The 14,906-nt window shown below is 35.9% G+C and overlaps 1 protein-coding gene across 1 annotated transcript; it reads right to left on the bottom strand.

Moving 5' to 3' along the window:
- On the bottom strand, nucleotides 1-14,401 carry cyp2ae1 (cytochrome P450, family 2, subfamily AE, polypeptide 1). The gene is made up of 10 exons (XM_079399989.1): nucleotides 14,317-14,401; nucleotides 5,404-5,612; nucleotides 5,169-5,331; nucleotides 4,898-5,047; nucleotides 4,007-4,167; nucleotides 3,667-3,843; nucleotides 1,336-1,474; nucleotides 1,057-1,244; nucleotides 838-979; nucleotides 1-768 (listed from the first exon to the last, which is right to left on the bottom strand). The coding sequence occupies exons 2-10, from the start codon at nucleotides 5,599-5,601 to the stop codon at nucleotides 593-595; spliced, it is 1,494 nt and encodes a 497-aa protein (XP_079256115.1). The 5' UTR covers nucleotides 5,602-5,612; nucleotides 14,317-14,401; the 3' UTR covers nucleotides 1-592.
- Nucleotides 14,402-14,906: the final 505 nt, after the last annotated feature.

Genomic DNA, 14,906 nt, shown 5'->3' with positions numbered 1-14,906 from the left:
TGGGGGAAAAATTAAAAACTTTATTCAGAAAGGATGCATTAAAATGATCAAAAGTAACTGTAAAGGCATTTATAAAATTACAAAAGGTTTCTATTTCAAATAAATGCTGTTCTTTTGAACTTTCATAAAAGAATCCTAAAAATATATCAGTTTTCATTAAAAATTAGCAGCACAACTGTTTTCAACATCGATAATAATGAGAAATGTTTCTTGAGCAGCAAATCAGTAGAACAGAATAATTTCTGAAGGATCATGTGACACTGAAGACTGGAGTAATGATGCTGAAAATTCAGTTTTGATCACAGGTTATTCCTATTACACTTCAAAATATATTGAATAGAAAACAGTTATTTCAAACTGTAATAAGATTTCACAATATTACTGTATTTATCTTACTAAATTTGATTTCCCTGCATTTGAGGACCAGACAGTATATGAGCAGAAGTGAAGAAAATCGGATCAATTTCTTTTCAGTAATTAATGTCTGTGAGGCGTAGCTGTGGATTCCTGTGGGAGAAGAACCATATAATGAACACTGGTGGTTGAACATGATTCTGGAGCAGAGCTGATTTCTGAGTGATTCAAATCTACACTATCGAGGTACAGCACGTATCTGGTAGGGTTCAGGACCAGACGAGACGCTGATAGTTCCTTTCAGACTCAACGTTTGTCCCTCAAGAGCCAGGAAGGTGAAACGCTGCATCAGAGACGTGAAGAAGAGGAAGAGCTCCATTCGAGCGAGCTGCTCACCAGGACACATCCTCTTACCTGGAAATCAGGGTCTGCAGTAAACTCAGAGTAAACTTATGGTACTACAGCTGTATGAACACGACTTACCTATTGAAAATGGGATGAAACTGTCTTTCTTCAAAAATTTGCCATTTTCATCCAGAAAGTGAGCAGGATTGAATTCATACGGAGTGCTGTACTCATTCTTATCCTGTAGGATTGACTTCAGCAATGGCATCACTACCACACCCTGTGATAAACAAACAGAAGTTGCAGATTGATTCATTCACATAAATGCTGTATGGTACGTAACGAAAACTAAATGACCTTCGGGATGAGACGTCCTCCCACTGTCGTGTCCTTGTTGGCCATTCTGGGAGGAGTGAAGGTAATAATGTTGGCGAACCTCTGGATTTCATGGATCACCGCGTAGGTGTACGGCAGATTTGTCCGGTCATCCATCAGTGGTTGGCGTGTCTGTCCAATCACCTGATCGATCTCAGACTGGACTTTCTCTGACAGAAAATGGTCAACAAAGAGCATGCTGATGGTAGTTTTTGAGGGCAAGCAAGAGGAAGTGACATTTGTGATCGATTGCTATCCTACCTTGTACTTCTGGGTACTTGATCATGAAGAGTAAGGCCCATCTGAGTGTGTTAGAGGTGGTTTCTGTTCCTGCTCCAAACAGATCCACCACACAGTACATCAGGTTGTCCTCTGTGAACTCTGCCTCACTGTCCTTACACTGGGAATGATGCAATACAAATAGGAAAAAAAAAAAATAATAATTTACTTATTTTAAATGATTATTTATTTACAAAATTTATTTTGATTATTATACTTTTATAAAATACATTTTAAATATTTACCTAAATATATTAATAGTTACATAAAATATTATGTTGTATTTATCTGTTTATTTACTATATATTTCTATATATACACATTTTACATATACACACACTATATTATACATGTATTTATATACATTTTTGGTCCATTAATTAATTAATATTTATATATATATTAAGTAAAATACATGTTTTATACACTCGCCTAAAGGATTATTAGGAACACCATACTAATACTGTGTTTGACCCCCTTTCGCCTTCAGAACTACCTTAATTCTACGTGGCATTGATTCAACAAGGTGCTGAAAGCATTCTTTAGAAATGTTGGCCCATATTGATACGATAGCATCTTGCAGTTGATGGAGATTTGTGGGATGCACATCCAGGGCACGAAGCTCCCGTTCCACCACATCCCAAAGATGATCTATTGGGTTGAGATCTGGTGACTGTGGGGGCCATTTTAGTACAGTGAACTCATTGTCATGTTCAAGAAACCAATTTGAAATGATTCGAGCTTTGTGACATGGTGCATTATCCTGCTGGAAGTAGCCATCAGAGGATGGGTACATGGTGGTCATAAAGGGATGGACATGGTCAGAAACAATGCTTTGGTAGGTCGTGGCATTTAAACGATGCCCAATTGGCACTAAGGGGCCTAAAGTGTGCCAAGAAAACATCCCCCACACCATTACACCACCACCACCAGCCTGCACAGTGGTAACAAGGCATGATGGATCCATGTTCTCATTCTGTTTACGCCAAATTCTGACTCTACCATCTGAATGTCTCAACAGAAATCGAGACTCTTCAGACCAGGCAACATTTTTCCAGTCTTCAACCGTCCAATTTTGGTGAGCTCGTGCAAATTGTAGCCTCTTTTTCCTATTTGTAGTGGAGATGAGTGGTACCCGGTGGGGTCTTCTGCTGTTGTAGCCCATCCGCCTCAAGGTTGTGCGTGTTGTGGCTTCACAAATGCTTTGCTGCATACCTCGGTTGTAACGAGTGGTTATTTCAGTCAAAGTTGCTCTTCTATCAGCTTGAATCAGTCGGCCCATTCTCCTCTGACCTCTAGCATCAACAAGGCATTTTCGCCCACAGGACTGCCGCATACTGGATGTTTTTCCCTTTTCACACCATTCTTTGTAAACCCTAGAAATGGTGGTGCGTGAAAATCCCAGTAACCAAGCAGATTGTGAAATACTCAGACCGGCCCGTCTGGCACCAACAACCATGCCACGCTCAAAATTGCTTAAATCACCTTTCTTTCCCATTCTGACATTCAGTTTGGAGTTCAGGAGATTGTCTTGACCAGGACCACACCCCTAAATGCATTGAAGCAACTGCCATGTGATTGGTTGATTAGATAATTGCATTAATGAGAAATTTAACAGGTGTTCCTAATAATCCTTTAGGTGAGTGTATGTATGTATGTATGTATATATATATATATATATATATTTTTTTTTTTTTTTATCTATTTCAAAATATAATTTAAATATACAAAAATATATACTTTTTGCTAATGTATGTTTCCTTAACCCTTCCCTATAAATGTATTGTATATTCCTTTTATAATATATAATAAATATATTAACTTACATATTTATTATGCATATGTATTTACATCTTTATATACCGTTCATCTATATATTTATTTAATCAAAAAGTATACTTAAAATACATTTTAATTGCATCTAAAATGTTTCAAGTTTGGAAAAAAAGTTCACTTGAAGAATGTATTTTGCATTTGAAGTTTGAAACAATTAAAACAAAACATATATTCAATTTGAAAAGTTCATATTCTTAAGAAACTGATGCCATTGCAGCACCCAAAGAGGAGTTTTTCCCTGGAAAAAGGAAAGAAGCTGAATTAGGAACTAGTGACAAGTAGTCAAGCTTCAGTAGTTATGTTCCACTAAGCCCCCACATATAAATGTTGTAACTTCACCATTATGAGGCAAAAAGCATCTTTCGCTGTAGGGCAGACATGAATATTTACAAAGGAGGTGCTAATGCATGTCCCGACTACCAATAAATGTCTCTTAAAGGAATATAAATACACAAGGGCATCTTGGGACACCAATACCTTCTCAATCTCTTCCAGATAACAGTCAATGTAGTCTCTGGGGTCGGACGGGTCTCTCTCCTCCTTGTGTTTTCGGATTTCCTCCTGTAAGTAGGGCTTAAGTTTCGACATGCTGGCGAATGCCGTCTGGTGTTTTCCTGGCAGCATCGACATGAGGGTGGGAAACTGATTATATAACTGTAAAGAGACAAATAAAGGACAAGCATATGTTCAAACAATGCAATATTTTTAATAAAACATGAAAAGGGCTTTATTGACAAGTGCTATGCTACAGCATTCATTTCCTTTCAGTTTAACTAGTTTAACTGTTAGTTCTTGTGATAGCAGGCTGATCTCATACCCGACCCCAGTTCGAGATGGGAAGCTGTAAGAATTCATCTAAATACTTCTGCATCAGATGAAATTTATGGTCATCATACTCAAATCTGTGACCAAACACCAACCCACAGATTATATTAGCTACAGCATCCATCACAAAATGCTGAGGGTCGAAGGGCAAACCTAGAAACACAAAGAAAGAAAAGAACAATGTTATGAGATCAAAATGCTTCCATTCACATGATGCAACACATTTGCTCACAATTAAGTCATTAATGTATTTATTTAACATTTTAACATTTTATTTTGTTTTTATTTACTGTTATTAAATTATATTTTTTTAATCATTTATGATCATTATTTTGTTTTTACTTATTTTATTATCATTATTTTATCACTTAATGTATTTATGGTATTTTATTTCTATTTTAATAATTATTATTAAATTATTGTCTGTTATATTGTTTAAGTTATGTATTATCATTACATTATTTTTGTGATTATTAATATTAACTATTATTATCAAAACATTAAAATCCTGAAAAATTCTGTTTATTTACAGGTACAAAAAATCCCAGATTTTCAATGTGGTCTCAGACTTTTAGATCTCACTGTTTGTTTATTTAAATGAAAAGAGAAAAATTCAGAAAGATGAGCTCTCAAGTGTGGTTTCCCAGATATTTGACCTTCGAAGGACACTTGCACTTGCAAATGGTGGCCTCTAGAGGACAGTATGTACATACGGCCCTTCAAGACATGACTGACAAATCTAAACTAAAATGTCATTCCCTGGTCTTGAAACATTTCAATGTCATTTCATTTAGAATTTCTTGAGTTTTAGTAAAAGAATGACAACAATCTTGTTTGTGAAGGAGAAGAAATGGTGTTTAGCCCTAAAATGTTGCTCACTGACCTCGTTCAGTCTGTATATAGTCACAGAGAAAGCGACACTCCTGCAGGATGAAGTTTTCTAGAGTTTTCTTCCCCACACCAAAGTATTTGAGAGTCGCCAGAGCAAAACGCCTCTGCTGACGCCACATGTGTCCGCTAGACATAATCAGACCTACACAGACAGAATGAAGTGGGCAAAGGTCAATTTTAAAATGAAAATTACATGTAATGTTTACGATTTTGCCGGTATTGAATCTGAATACTGTAATATAGCAATTTTTCTGCATCTGTACCTTTCCCTTTACTGAGCTTGTCAACTAAAGGGAAGTACGGCCGGTCTGTGAAGATGTCCGCCTGCTCCACAAACGCCTCTTTGAAACTCTCGTATCCAGTAAGCAGTATGCAAGGTTTGTTTCCCAGATACAGAGTGCTCACATCTCCATACCTCTCAGCAATCTAAGCAACATGATCTGTACATGTTAAACATTCAGAATCATTTAACACATTTGTGTTTGATATGTGACTTACCCTCTGAAAGGAGCCCAGTGGATCACTAAAGCCTATATTTATAAAGTTTCCAACCAAAGGCAGAGGGAAGGGTCCTGGCGGCATGTTGTTAATAAGAACATCTCGCAGGTGTTTGACCAACAGCAGCACACACAGAAATATCAGGAGACCCTGAACATCCATCCACTGACCCATCAGCTGCGACAGCACTGACGCCATGCTTACTGATACTAGAGGCAGGTTACACAAAAATGTATATATATATATAACAAACAATTAATATATATACATAAAAATAAATTTAGGCAAAACTGCAAATATATGAATCAGCACATGTTTTCAACATTAATAATAATCATGTGACACTGAAGACTGGAGACTGAAGACTATTTTAAAATATATTCAAATAAAAAAATGGCTATTTTAAATTGTAGCATGCACATACATAAAAAAATGGAATTAAAACTTTACTAAATGCAATGGAAATTTTAAAATGAAAATGGAAATAATATAAATGAAATTCAATTAACAAATAATATTAATTCATTCATAAATGTATGAATGAATGAAATATAGATAGATATATAAAGACCAGTTCAAGGACGTAAACAATAACAAAGGCGTTGGAACGCTACTGCGCATGTCTGGTCCTGAAGCACTTCCGGTATAGCCATTTTTAAATCTCAGATCTCTCAAAACCTACAGCGCATCCTTTTTAATTCTAGTTAAGTTAGGTATTTAAAAAAAATTTAAAATTGAATTACCCTTTAAATATGACTGAGGTGCAAACTTACAAAGGTCATTAAAAGTAGTGTTCCGGACGGCTCTGATTGATACTGCGTGCATGTACATGAGAGATGGCGGTAAACGCGTATCGCAGTCTGGATGCTTACAATTAACTCCTTAGCTGGGATCATTTGTTTGTACAATGGATGACATGAATCTTATGCTCGGTTAAACTGAAGCAAGACAAACAGTGTTGCTCACGATCTTATCATGGTTTGTGCTAAAATGTCCGGGGAGGTTTTTGGTGGACATTTCACTTGCCTTGCTGGGTCAGTCTGTATGTCTACGCATTCATTTTTATTTGTACAGCGCTTTTCACAATACATATCGTTTCACTGCAGCTTTGCAGAACATGCATATTTATTACAACGCTAAATGAATGCTTGTAATCACTTCATGCCATCATTACTGATTTCATTCGTTTTATAATGTGCACACACACATACACATACAGTATATATGTGGGTATGTATATTTTTATGCACATTTACTGTAAATACACATACAGGTAAAAAGTGTGGCCACTATTAATGTTTTTGAAATAAGTCTCCAATGCTCATCAAGCCTGCATTTAACTGATCAAAAATAGACAAAAACAGTAATATTTTGAAATATTACAATTTAAAACAATGGTTTTCTATTTTCAAATATTGTATCAAATAAATAGAGGCTAGATGAGCATAAGAGACTTCATTCAAAAACATAGTAACCAAAAAAATTGTAATGCGTCCAGACATTTGACCAGTACTGCATATAAACAAAAGACAGAGACTGTTTCCAGCATATTTATTAACGTGATCAATATCAAAAGCAGCAGCTTTGAGTACTACATTGCATTTCATCCTCAAGTTCTCAAACACATCTGGGTGTTCATATGGTCACATGTGCTTTGGCACGGTCCTGTCTCCCTGTAGTACTCACTGTCTTAGGTGTCTTACCTTACAGATGAAGACTTTCCTAAAGACAAAAGTAGAAAAACAATTATTTTATTTAATGCACAATATTTACAAATGATACTATTATTGTTTAATACATCAGTATATAGCCCACATAACGCTTGCAATAAAACGGAAATAAAAGCTTGGCCTTTTTCACTAAAAAAAAGAATCAAAACGCTAGGCGCATATGTAAACAATGACGAAAACACAATGCTGCATCATACTTGAAGTTTTAACGTAAATAAATACAAAGAATCAAATGGAAAAAACAAGAACTTTTCCTTACCTGAATGGAAATGTGCGCTGTATATCCCAGAGCTGCTAGTGTCTAATTTATAATCTCCTGCTTCTTGCTTCACTGCTGCAATCCAGGCACGTTTCTCGGACAGCTAACCCATTAATTTCCGATTATTTATAAATTAATGTTAGTTCAAGCCCAGAGGGATCACCCAACCACCGAGCAACAAGGATCTAATTTTAATTTCGACATTTTAAGCAGCAGGATTAAATCAATTAATCGCAATCCCTCTGTGCAGCAAGCGACTGCCGCCATTGTTTCGATTGCGCTCAAATGCTAACCGGAAATGTCAGAGGAACAAAGACGTCACTTCCTTATACCGCAGATCCCCTGTCGATTTTGTACGTTTGCCCACTGACAAAGAAATGATCAGTCTAGAATTTTAATGGTAGGTTTATTTGAACAGTGAGAGACAGACTAACAACAAAAAATCCAGAAAAACGCATTTAAAAAAAAAAAGTTTGAAATTGATTTGCATTTTAATGAGTCAAATAAGTATTTGATCCCCTATCCATCAGCAAGATTTCTGGCTCCCAGGTGTCTTTTATATAGTTAAGGAGCTGAGTTTAGGAGCACTCTCTTAAAGGCAGTCTCAGCTTATTACCTGTATAAAAGACAACCTGTCCACAGAAGCAATGCATCTATCAATCAGATTCCAAACTCTCCACCATGGCGAAGACCAAAGAGCTGTCCAAGGATGTCAGGAACAAGACTGTAGACCTACACAAGGCTGAAATGGGCTACAAGACCATCAGCAAGCAGCTTGGTGAGAAGGTGACAACAGTTGGTGCGATTATTCGCAAATGGAAGAAACAAAATAACTGTCAAAATCTCCCGTGGACTGGGGCTCCATGCAAGATCTCACCTCGTGGAGTTTCAATGATCATAAAGAACGGTGAGGAATCAGCCCAGAACTACACGGGAGGGTGTTGTCAATGATCTCAAGGCAGCTGGAGCCATAGTAACCAGGACAAAATCAGTAACATCCCCTAAATGTGTAGGAATCAATACCAACGCTTCGTGCACGAACGTCAGCTCCAGACAAAGTAAGTATCATGCGTTTGTTTTCCAAATTGCCTTTCTGAAAGAGCTTCTCGGCACTCTGTAAGGCTAATGATGCTAAAACTACCATTGTCTCTGCCTGTTTACACTGATGCTGCCAGAATGATCGTGAATAGGAATGTGGTAGTTAAAAGGTGCATATGAAAGCAATGTGAGTCGATCGCTTGAAGTTGTCGAGCTCATAATCAGAAGTGGGACTTATAAAGTTTGTGATAGCATGAGACCAGCTATGTTGTTATTTTTATCCCGCCGTGCTCCCAGTCTGTGTATTAAACGAGAATTTATTATGCACAGAATCAGATGACTGACTTTGAGACAGAGTACGTTTTCTGTAAAGGTAACAGGCTTGTATTAATAGTGTAATGTTTATTTGCAAAGGCTAGAACTGCTAATGCAGAAGCTTGAGCTCTTGAAGCTCCGCCCTCTTCTCCGGAAGCAACGGCTCATTTGCATTTAAAGCAACATACTCAAAATCTGCACGTTTCGGCTCATACCCTAAAAGTGGCCATTTTAACAAGCTATAAAAATGTATCTGTGAGGTATTCCGAGCTAAAATTTCACATATACGCACTGGGGACATCAGAGACTTATTTTACATCTTGTAAAAAGGGGCATAATTGGTCCCCTTTAATATATATATATATATATATATATATAAAAATATAAATAAAAGTTCATTTCAACATTTACTAAAATCAAAAGTGTATCTGTTGATAATATGGACCTGAGATAACTAACTAACAGATAACTAACACTAAACAGTTGTATTTGTATTAATTAACATTAGCAAAGAGTAATAAATACTGCATCAAATGTATTGCTCATTGTTAGTTAATGTTAACCAATGCATTAACTAATTCGACCTTATGTAAAGAGTTACCCATAAATTTGCAGGACGTGTTGTGTCTCACATTTGAAGAATCAGTGAGTTTCTGACTAATAGTCTTGATCTTTCGAACACTGCCTACAGAACTAGGACATTGAATATGAAACATGTCAGAGAGAAAATACTGCTAATTATCATACCGGTCCCATCGAGGAACTCAGATCTGATAAATCAATTCACACAAGACATTATATTACACTCTTGACCTTGCAAACACACAAATGTTGTCAATTATGAATTTTTATGGCATATTTCTGTGGCACCTGATGCGTATGAAGTGGAGGTGGCCTACTTTCCAACGGATGTTTAGTGTATTATTGTTTTATTAGCAGGTTTAAGAGAAAAACTTCCTTCAAGTCTCCTTCGGCTCCATCTGACAACTACTTCCTAACTGAATAAAGCTGAATAATCAAGTACAAGCAGGATGGCTGTTGGGCCAGAAACACAACTATCTTAATGTTAATATGGGCTAATTACAATCGCTTCTCCACTTGCCTTCATGCTTGATCCCATTTAAGGCTTATGGAATTGTGGTAACATTTCATTATTGTGCTAAAACACACTTCATTAATTTTAATAAATGAAGATAATAGTGGAGATAATTGGCTGTTCTTAATGTCACAACAAACCGCAGCAGATCAGACTCAAACTGAGGAGTGCGAGTTCACACACACAAACAATGTGACAAATGTTAAATGACATACCAACTTAACTTTCTGCTCATTGCATTTCGTGTTTAAATACACACACATTTATGGCCTAACCCTTACAAACTTATACTACATAATAGAGATGCACAGATACTGAATTTCTCGGCCGATACCGATAACCGATTATTCAGAATGATATCGGCCGATATTAATGTGAGTTAAAAATATGACGTGGTGACATTTGTGCCAGTGCATGGTCTGCGCTGCTCCATGCATAAAGAGCAGCCGCACAATGCAGCAGGAGTAAGATTTCCAACTATCTCAGGGCAATTCGACCTCACTCGTACGATTTAGTATGATTTGTCTAAACCCCAGTGGCGGGTAGGTTTAGGGGTGGGGTTAGGTGTAGGTCATTCATACAAATTCATACGAATTGGCAACTCGTAAAATACGTACGATTAAGTAAAAATCATATGAATTTGTACGAGTGAGTTTGTACATATTCGTAAGAATTAGCCACCTCGTAAAATATGTACGAGTGCTCTTTGGGAGCAGAGCCTGGTTTATACTCGCCGCGTCAGCACCAGCGGCAAAAATGACGTGAATACTGAGGAAAGGATGGCGGACGGGATGGAGGATTTGGTTTTCAAGTGAAAGTAAAATAAAAAACTGCTTCTTAAACCAGAGAAGGTGAACATGTTGGTTTTGTCTTTGCTGTTTATCTCACGGTACGCTATAGAGGCTCTCTTTAAATGTTCTTTATTTATTTGATTCCTCAGTGTTTACTAAACTTTCTGGTGTAGCCTATGCCATGCCTCATCTTATTCGTTTATGTTAATTACATTTTATAAGTTAGTTTGTAACGAACTGTTTTATTATTGTTGTATTCTTTAGGCTTGCTGTGATAGTTACATCACTTGCCCACCGTGGCACCGTCGTTTAGATTTTTTTTATAGTAATAAAATTCATTTTGTGCAGTTAGAGGACACTACAATTAAAACTGAACGCGGCTTAAAACTGAACAGTCGCGCATCACAGATCAGATTTAATTTATCACGTGTGGAAAGTGAGTCGAGCTGACTGACAAGAAGAGTGAGGTGAAAAAGACGATGGCGGAAGAGTTTCAAAACTAAATGTAAAAGCGCCTGTATTAAAAATATTTTGGATTTTGAAAAGCCTGTTGACTTCTGCCATTAATCTACGTGATAATGGACGTTTTTTTAAACAGCCGTTTCTCATTTATTTGGTTCCACAGTATTTGCTGATTTTTACTTTATTTAAACTGTGTGTTTTATTTTATTTTTTCATTATTTTGCATCATGGTGTATGTCGTCCGTGCCTACAAACATTCTTACTCGTTTTGCTAATAAACGTTCTACGTTTCATAATTATTTGTTCCTCATTCTTAACTGATTTTTAGTTTTGTATACCTATTTAAACTTTGTGTAAGTTATTTGTTATTTTATATCAGGCATAGCATGGTGTATTTTTATTCATTTTGTTAATAAAAGTTCTATGTTCTACATTGTATTTTGTTGTTGCTTGAATTGAATTCAAGCAATTGATTCCGAATTGCTGCTAATTTAAAAGTGACAGTAAAATGTGCACGATGCTTTTATAAGCTATTTAAGCAAAGGAAAGTGAGGGAAAGAGGGAAAACTCAAACTAAAAACAAACAAGTGCTTGATACAGAACCGCCGCAAATTTAAAAGTGAAAGTTAAATGTGCACGGTGCTTTTTTAAACTAGGCTATTTAAAAGTGAAAAAAAGTGAGGGAAAGAGGGAAAACTCAAACGAACTAAAGGCAAACAACTGCTGAATTGCCACTAATTTGAAAGTGAAAGTAAAACGCACACGGCGCTTGCAGGCTATTTAAAACCGAAGGAAAGCGAGGAAAAGAGGGAAAACTCAAACGACCCCCCCCCCCCCCCCCCTCCATTACATTAGACAGACAGGATACATTTTGGTAAACCATACTGTATATTTCAACATCTTATGAAGTACTTTCAAGTGTATTTTGCGCTATAACTTATTAAACTGGATCAGACTTGAACTTGAACTGACGTGCAATAGCGATCTGTCACGTCACATTGAAAAGCGTCAAAACAGCATTCATTGTTTGTATTTCGTGAAAGAATGTACAGGATTTGAAAGCTGAGAGTTTGTTTCTTATCAGAAGTAAGAAAGCACCGAACTCTTTGTGATTATTGGATGCGAGGCGTGGTACAAATGTTTGGTGTAGAGAAAAACTGCGGATCTGGCAATGCTGGCTTGAACTAAGGGTGATTCATCTGGTCAAATAGAGCCTGTTTTAATGTCGCTTTTTTAACTGTTAATGCCTTAGTCACGTTAATTTTGACAGCCCTAAATTCAACAGAGATTTTCTTCACTCACAGTATGAGTTGCAGTCTAACATGTTTTTCCGCCACCTTTTGATTGACAGGATATAATCGGCCCTGATCATCGGTTGATTTTGAACAATCGGCCGATACCAATTGTTGGCCGATACATCGGTGCATCTCTACTACATAATCTGCTGTGCACATCATGTACCTCTTTATACAGTGCAAACTATAGGCCTAACACTCAATATCCAAAACCGGTCCAACTGGCATGAATTCTGAACTACATATATTTTTTTTTCTGGAAATAACCCCAGCCCTAAATGTGTAGGTGACAGATAAGGATATCAGAGATTATAAAAAGGAAAAATAGTTACGAAAAAAAACCGTCAAGTTCTTAGAAATGTAATCTGCGCCAGTTTTGCAGTATATATATATATATATATATATATATATATATATATATTTTTTTTTTTTTAAACCTGACTGTAACCAAGTAAAAAGCACAGAATACATGCAAATAAGCAGTAAATGTTTTCACCTTTTGTAATAGCGGTGTATGAGTCCCTCAGTTGTCCTCAGTGTGAAAATATGTGACTGTGGACCACTAAACCAGTTATAAGGGTCAATTTGTCCAAATTTGTCAATTTGTATTTATTGCTGAATAAATAAGTTTTCCATTGATTTATGGTTTGTTAGGATAGGACAATATTTGGCCGAGATATAACTATTTGAAAATCTGGAATCTGAGGGTGCAAAAAAATCTAAATATTGAGAAAATCACCTTTAAATTTGTCCAAATGAAGTTATATTGCATATTACCAATCAAAAATTAAGTTTTGATATATTTACAGTAGGAAATTTACAAAAAAATCTGCATGGAACATTATCTTTACTTAATGTCCAAATAAAAAAATATATAATTTTGACCCATACAATGTATTTTTGGCTATTGCTACAATACTCCAGCGACTTAAGACTGGTTTTGTGGTCCAGGGTCACATGTGGATCTCAAAATCATAGTCACTTTTGGAAAGGGTTCAAATATGCAGAAGATGCAGGAAAACCAAAGAATGCGCACGAGCTGCTCAGAACCAGCAAGGGACTCATTATCAACTATCACAAAATATAAAAACAGTCGTGGATCATCCAGGAAATGACACATAGTATTAATATTCAAGGGTATGTAAACTTTTGAATGGGGTCATTTTTATAAATTCAGTTATTATTTTGTCTTGTGGAGTGTATGTAAAGATCTGTTATGTGAAATAGCTTATTCAGGACAGTACTAAATAAAAAATAACATGGAATTGAATTTTCATGATCCCTCTTATTTTGTTGCAATTATTAACATTTTGCATATTCTGCAAGGGGTATGTAAACTTATGAGCACAACTACATACATATATATATATATATATATATATATATATATATATATACACACACATACATACACACACACACACACACACACACACATTTCCATTCAGAAATTGGAAGCATGAATCGAATAATCCGACTAACTTAACTCATTTTATTCATTTTTGTATGCTATATCTCAATAACACGTTATGGTCTACCTTTGGTATAATTTTACATTTCTTATTTAAAAAGTCATAAAAAAATGTTTTTAAATATTAAAATATATTCCAATTTTATGTATCACTAGTATTTCTTTCAGAATCTCCTGCACATCCTTTTAAAGCCTTGCTTTTGAAACTCTGCCTCAGAGGTTTAACATCTTTTAACATTTTAATAAGGTAAAAGTGACTTTTGCCACCTGTAACGTTACAAAGAAGACAAACAGCTAATAGTCCCTTGACGGTAAAGACAAGTTGGCTAATGTTATCATAAAAACACAACAAAGTTGGACTTTCTCCCCGACTGAGAGTTCACCTCACAAACGCAGCTACAACAGAAACCGCATCTTAACCTTAAACACTGCATAGATATAGATATCTGTACTTACGAGCACTCTGTTTATTGATCAAAAAATGAACAGCCTTAGAAACATAAGCGCAAAAGCTGCAGGCGAGGTGACCGTCTGCGAGCACGAGCACCAGGAAATGTGGAAAGTTGTGGTAGCCCGCCTACTCTTTAACGTCATTGCGCATACACAAAAATAAAACAGTGGGAAAATAAGAGTTATTTAATATTTATAACAGTGTAGTAAAAGTATGATAATTATAATAGATGTATAAAATTGAATTATAAATGGATTAAAAATGATCATATTGGAAACCTTTGCACGCAACTTTTCTGTGCTGAAGACTAACTTGTTTTTCTGCTTGCATTAATATCACTGAAAAAGTACCCACTAATAACTTTTCCGTATATTTTTAAGTTCTTAAAAATGTGCCAGGCTTTGTTTTTGTAGCAGAAACAATTACGTAAAAACGAATACCAAGCAAGTTGTTTTAGATAAATTAGACATAATGTCACATTTATTAAGGTGACTTTTGTGGCATTCGTGTTAAATGCAGGACATGACATGAACAACAGGAAAAACATATTTTCTGTGTTTTTCTACAACTTTTGTAACATATTTTGATTATTGTT

The sequence above is a fragment of the Barbus barbus genome (assembly GCF_936440315.1).
Source record: "Barbus barbus genome assembly, chromosome: 40".
Taxonomy (NCBI): Eukaryota; Metazoa; Chordata; class Actinopteri; order Cypriniformes; family Cyprinidae; genus Barbus; species Barbus barbus.
This window is presented reverse-complemented; position numbering and strand designations above follow the sequence as displayed.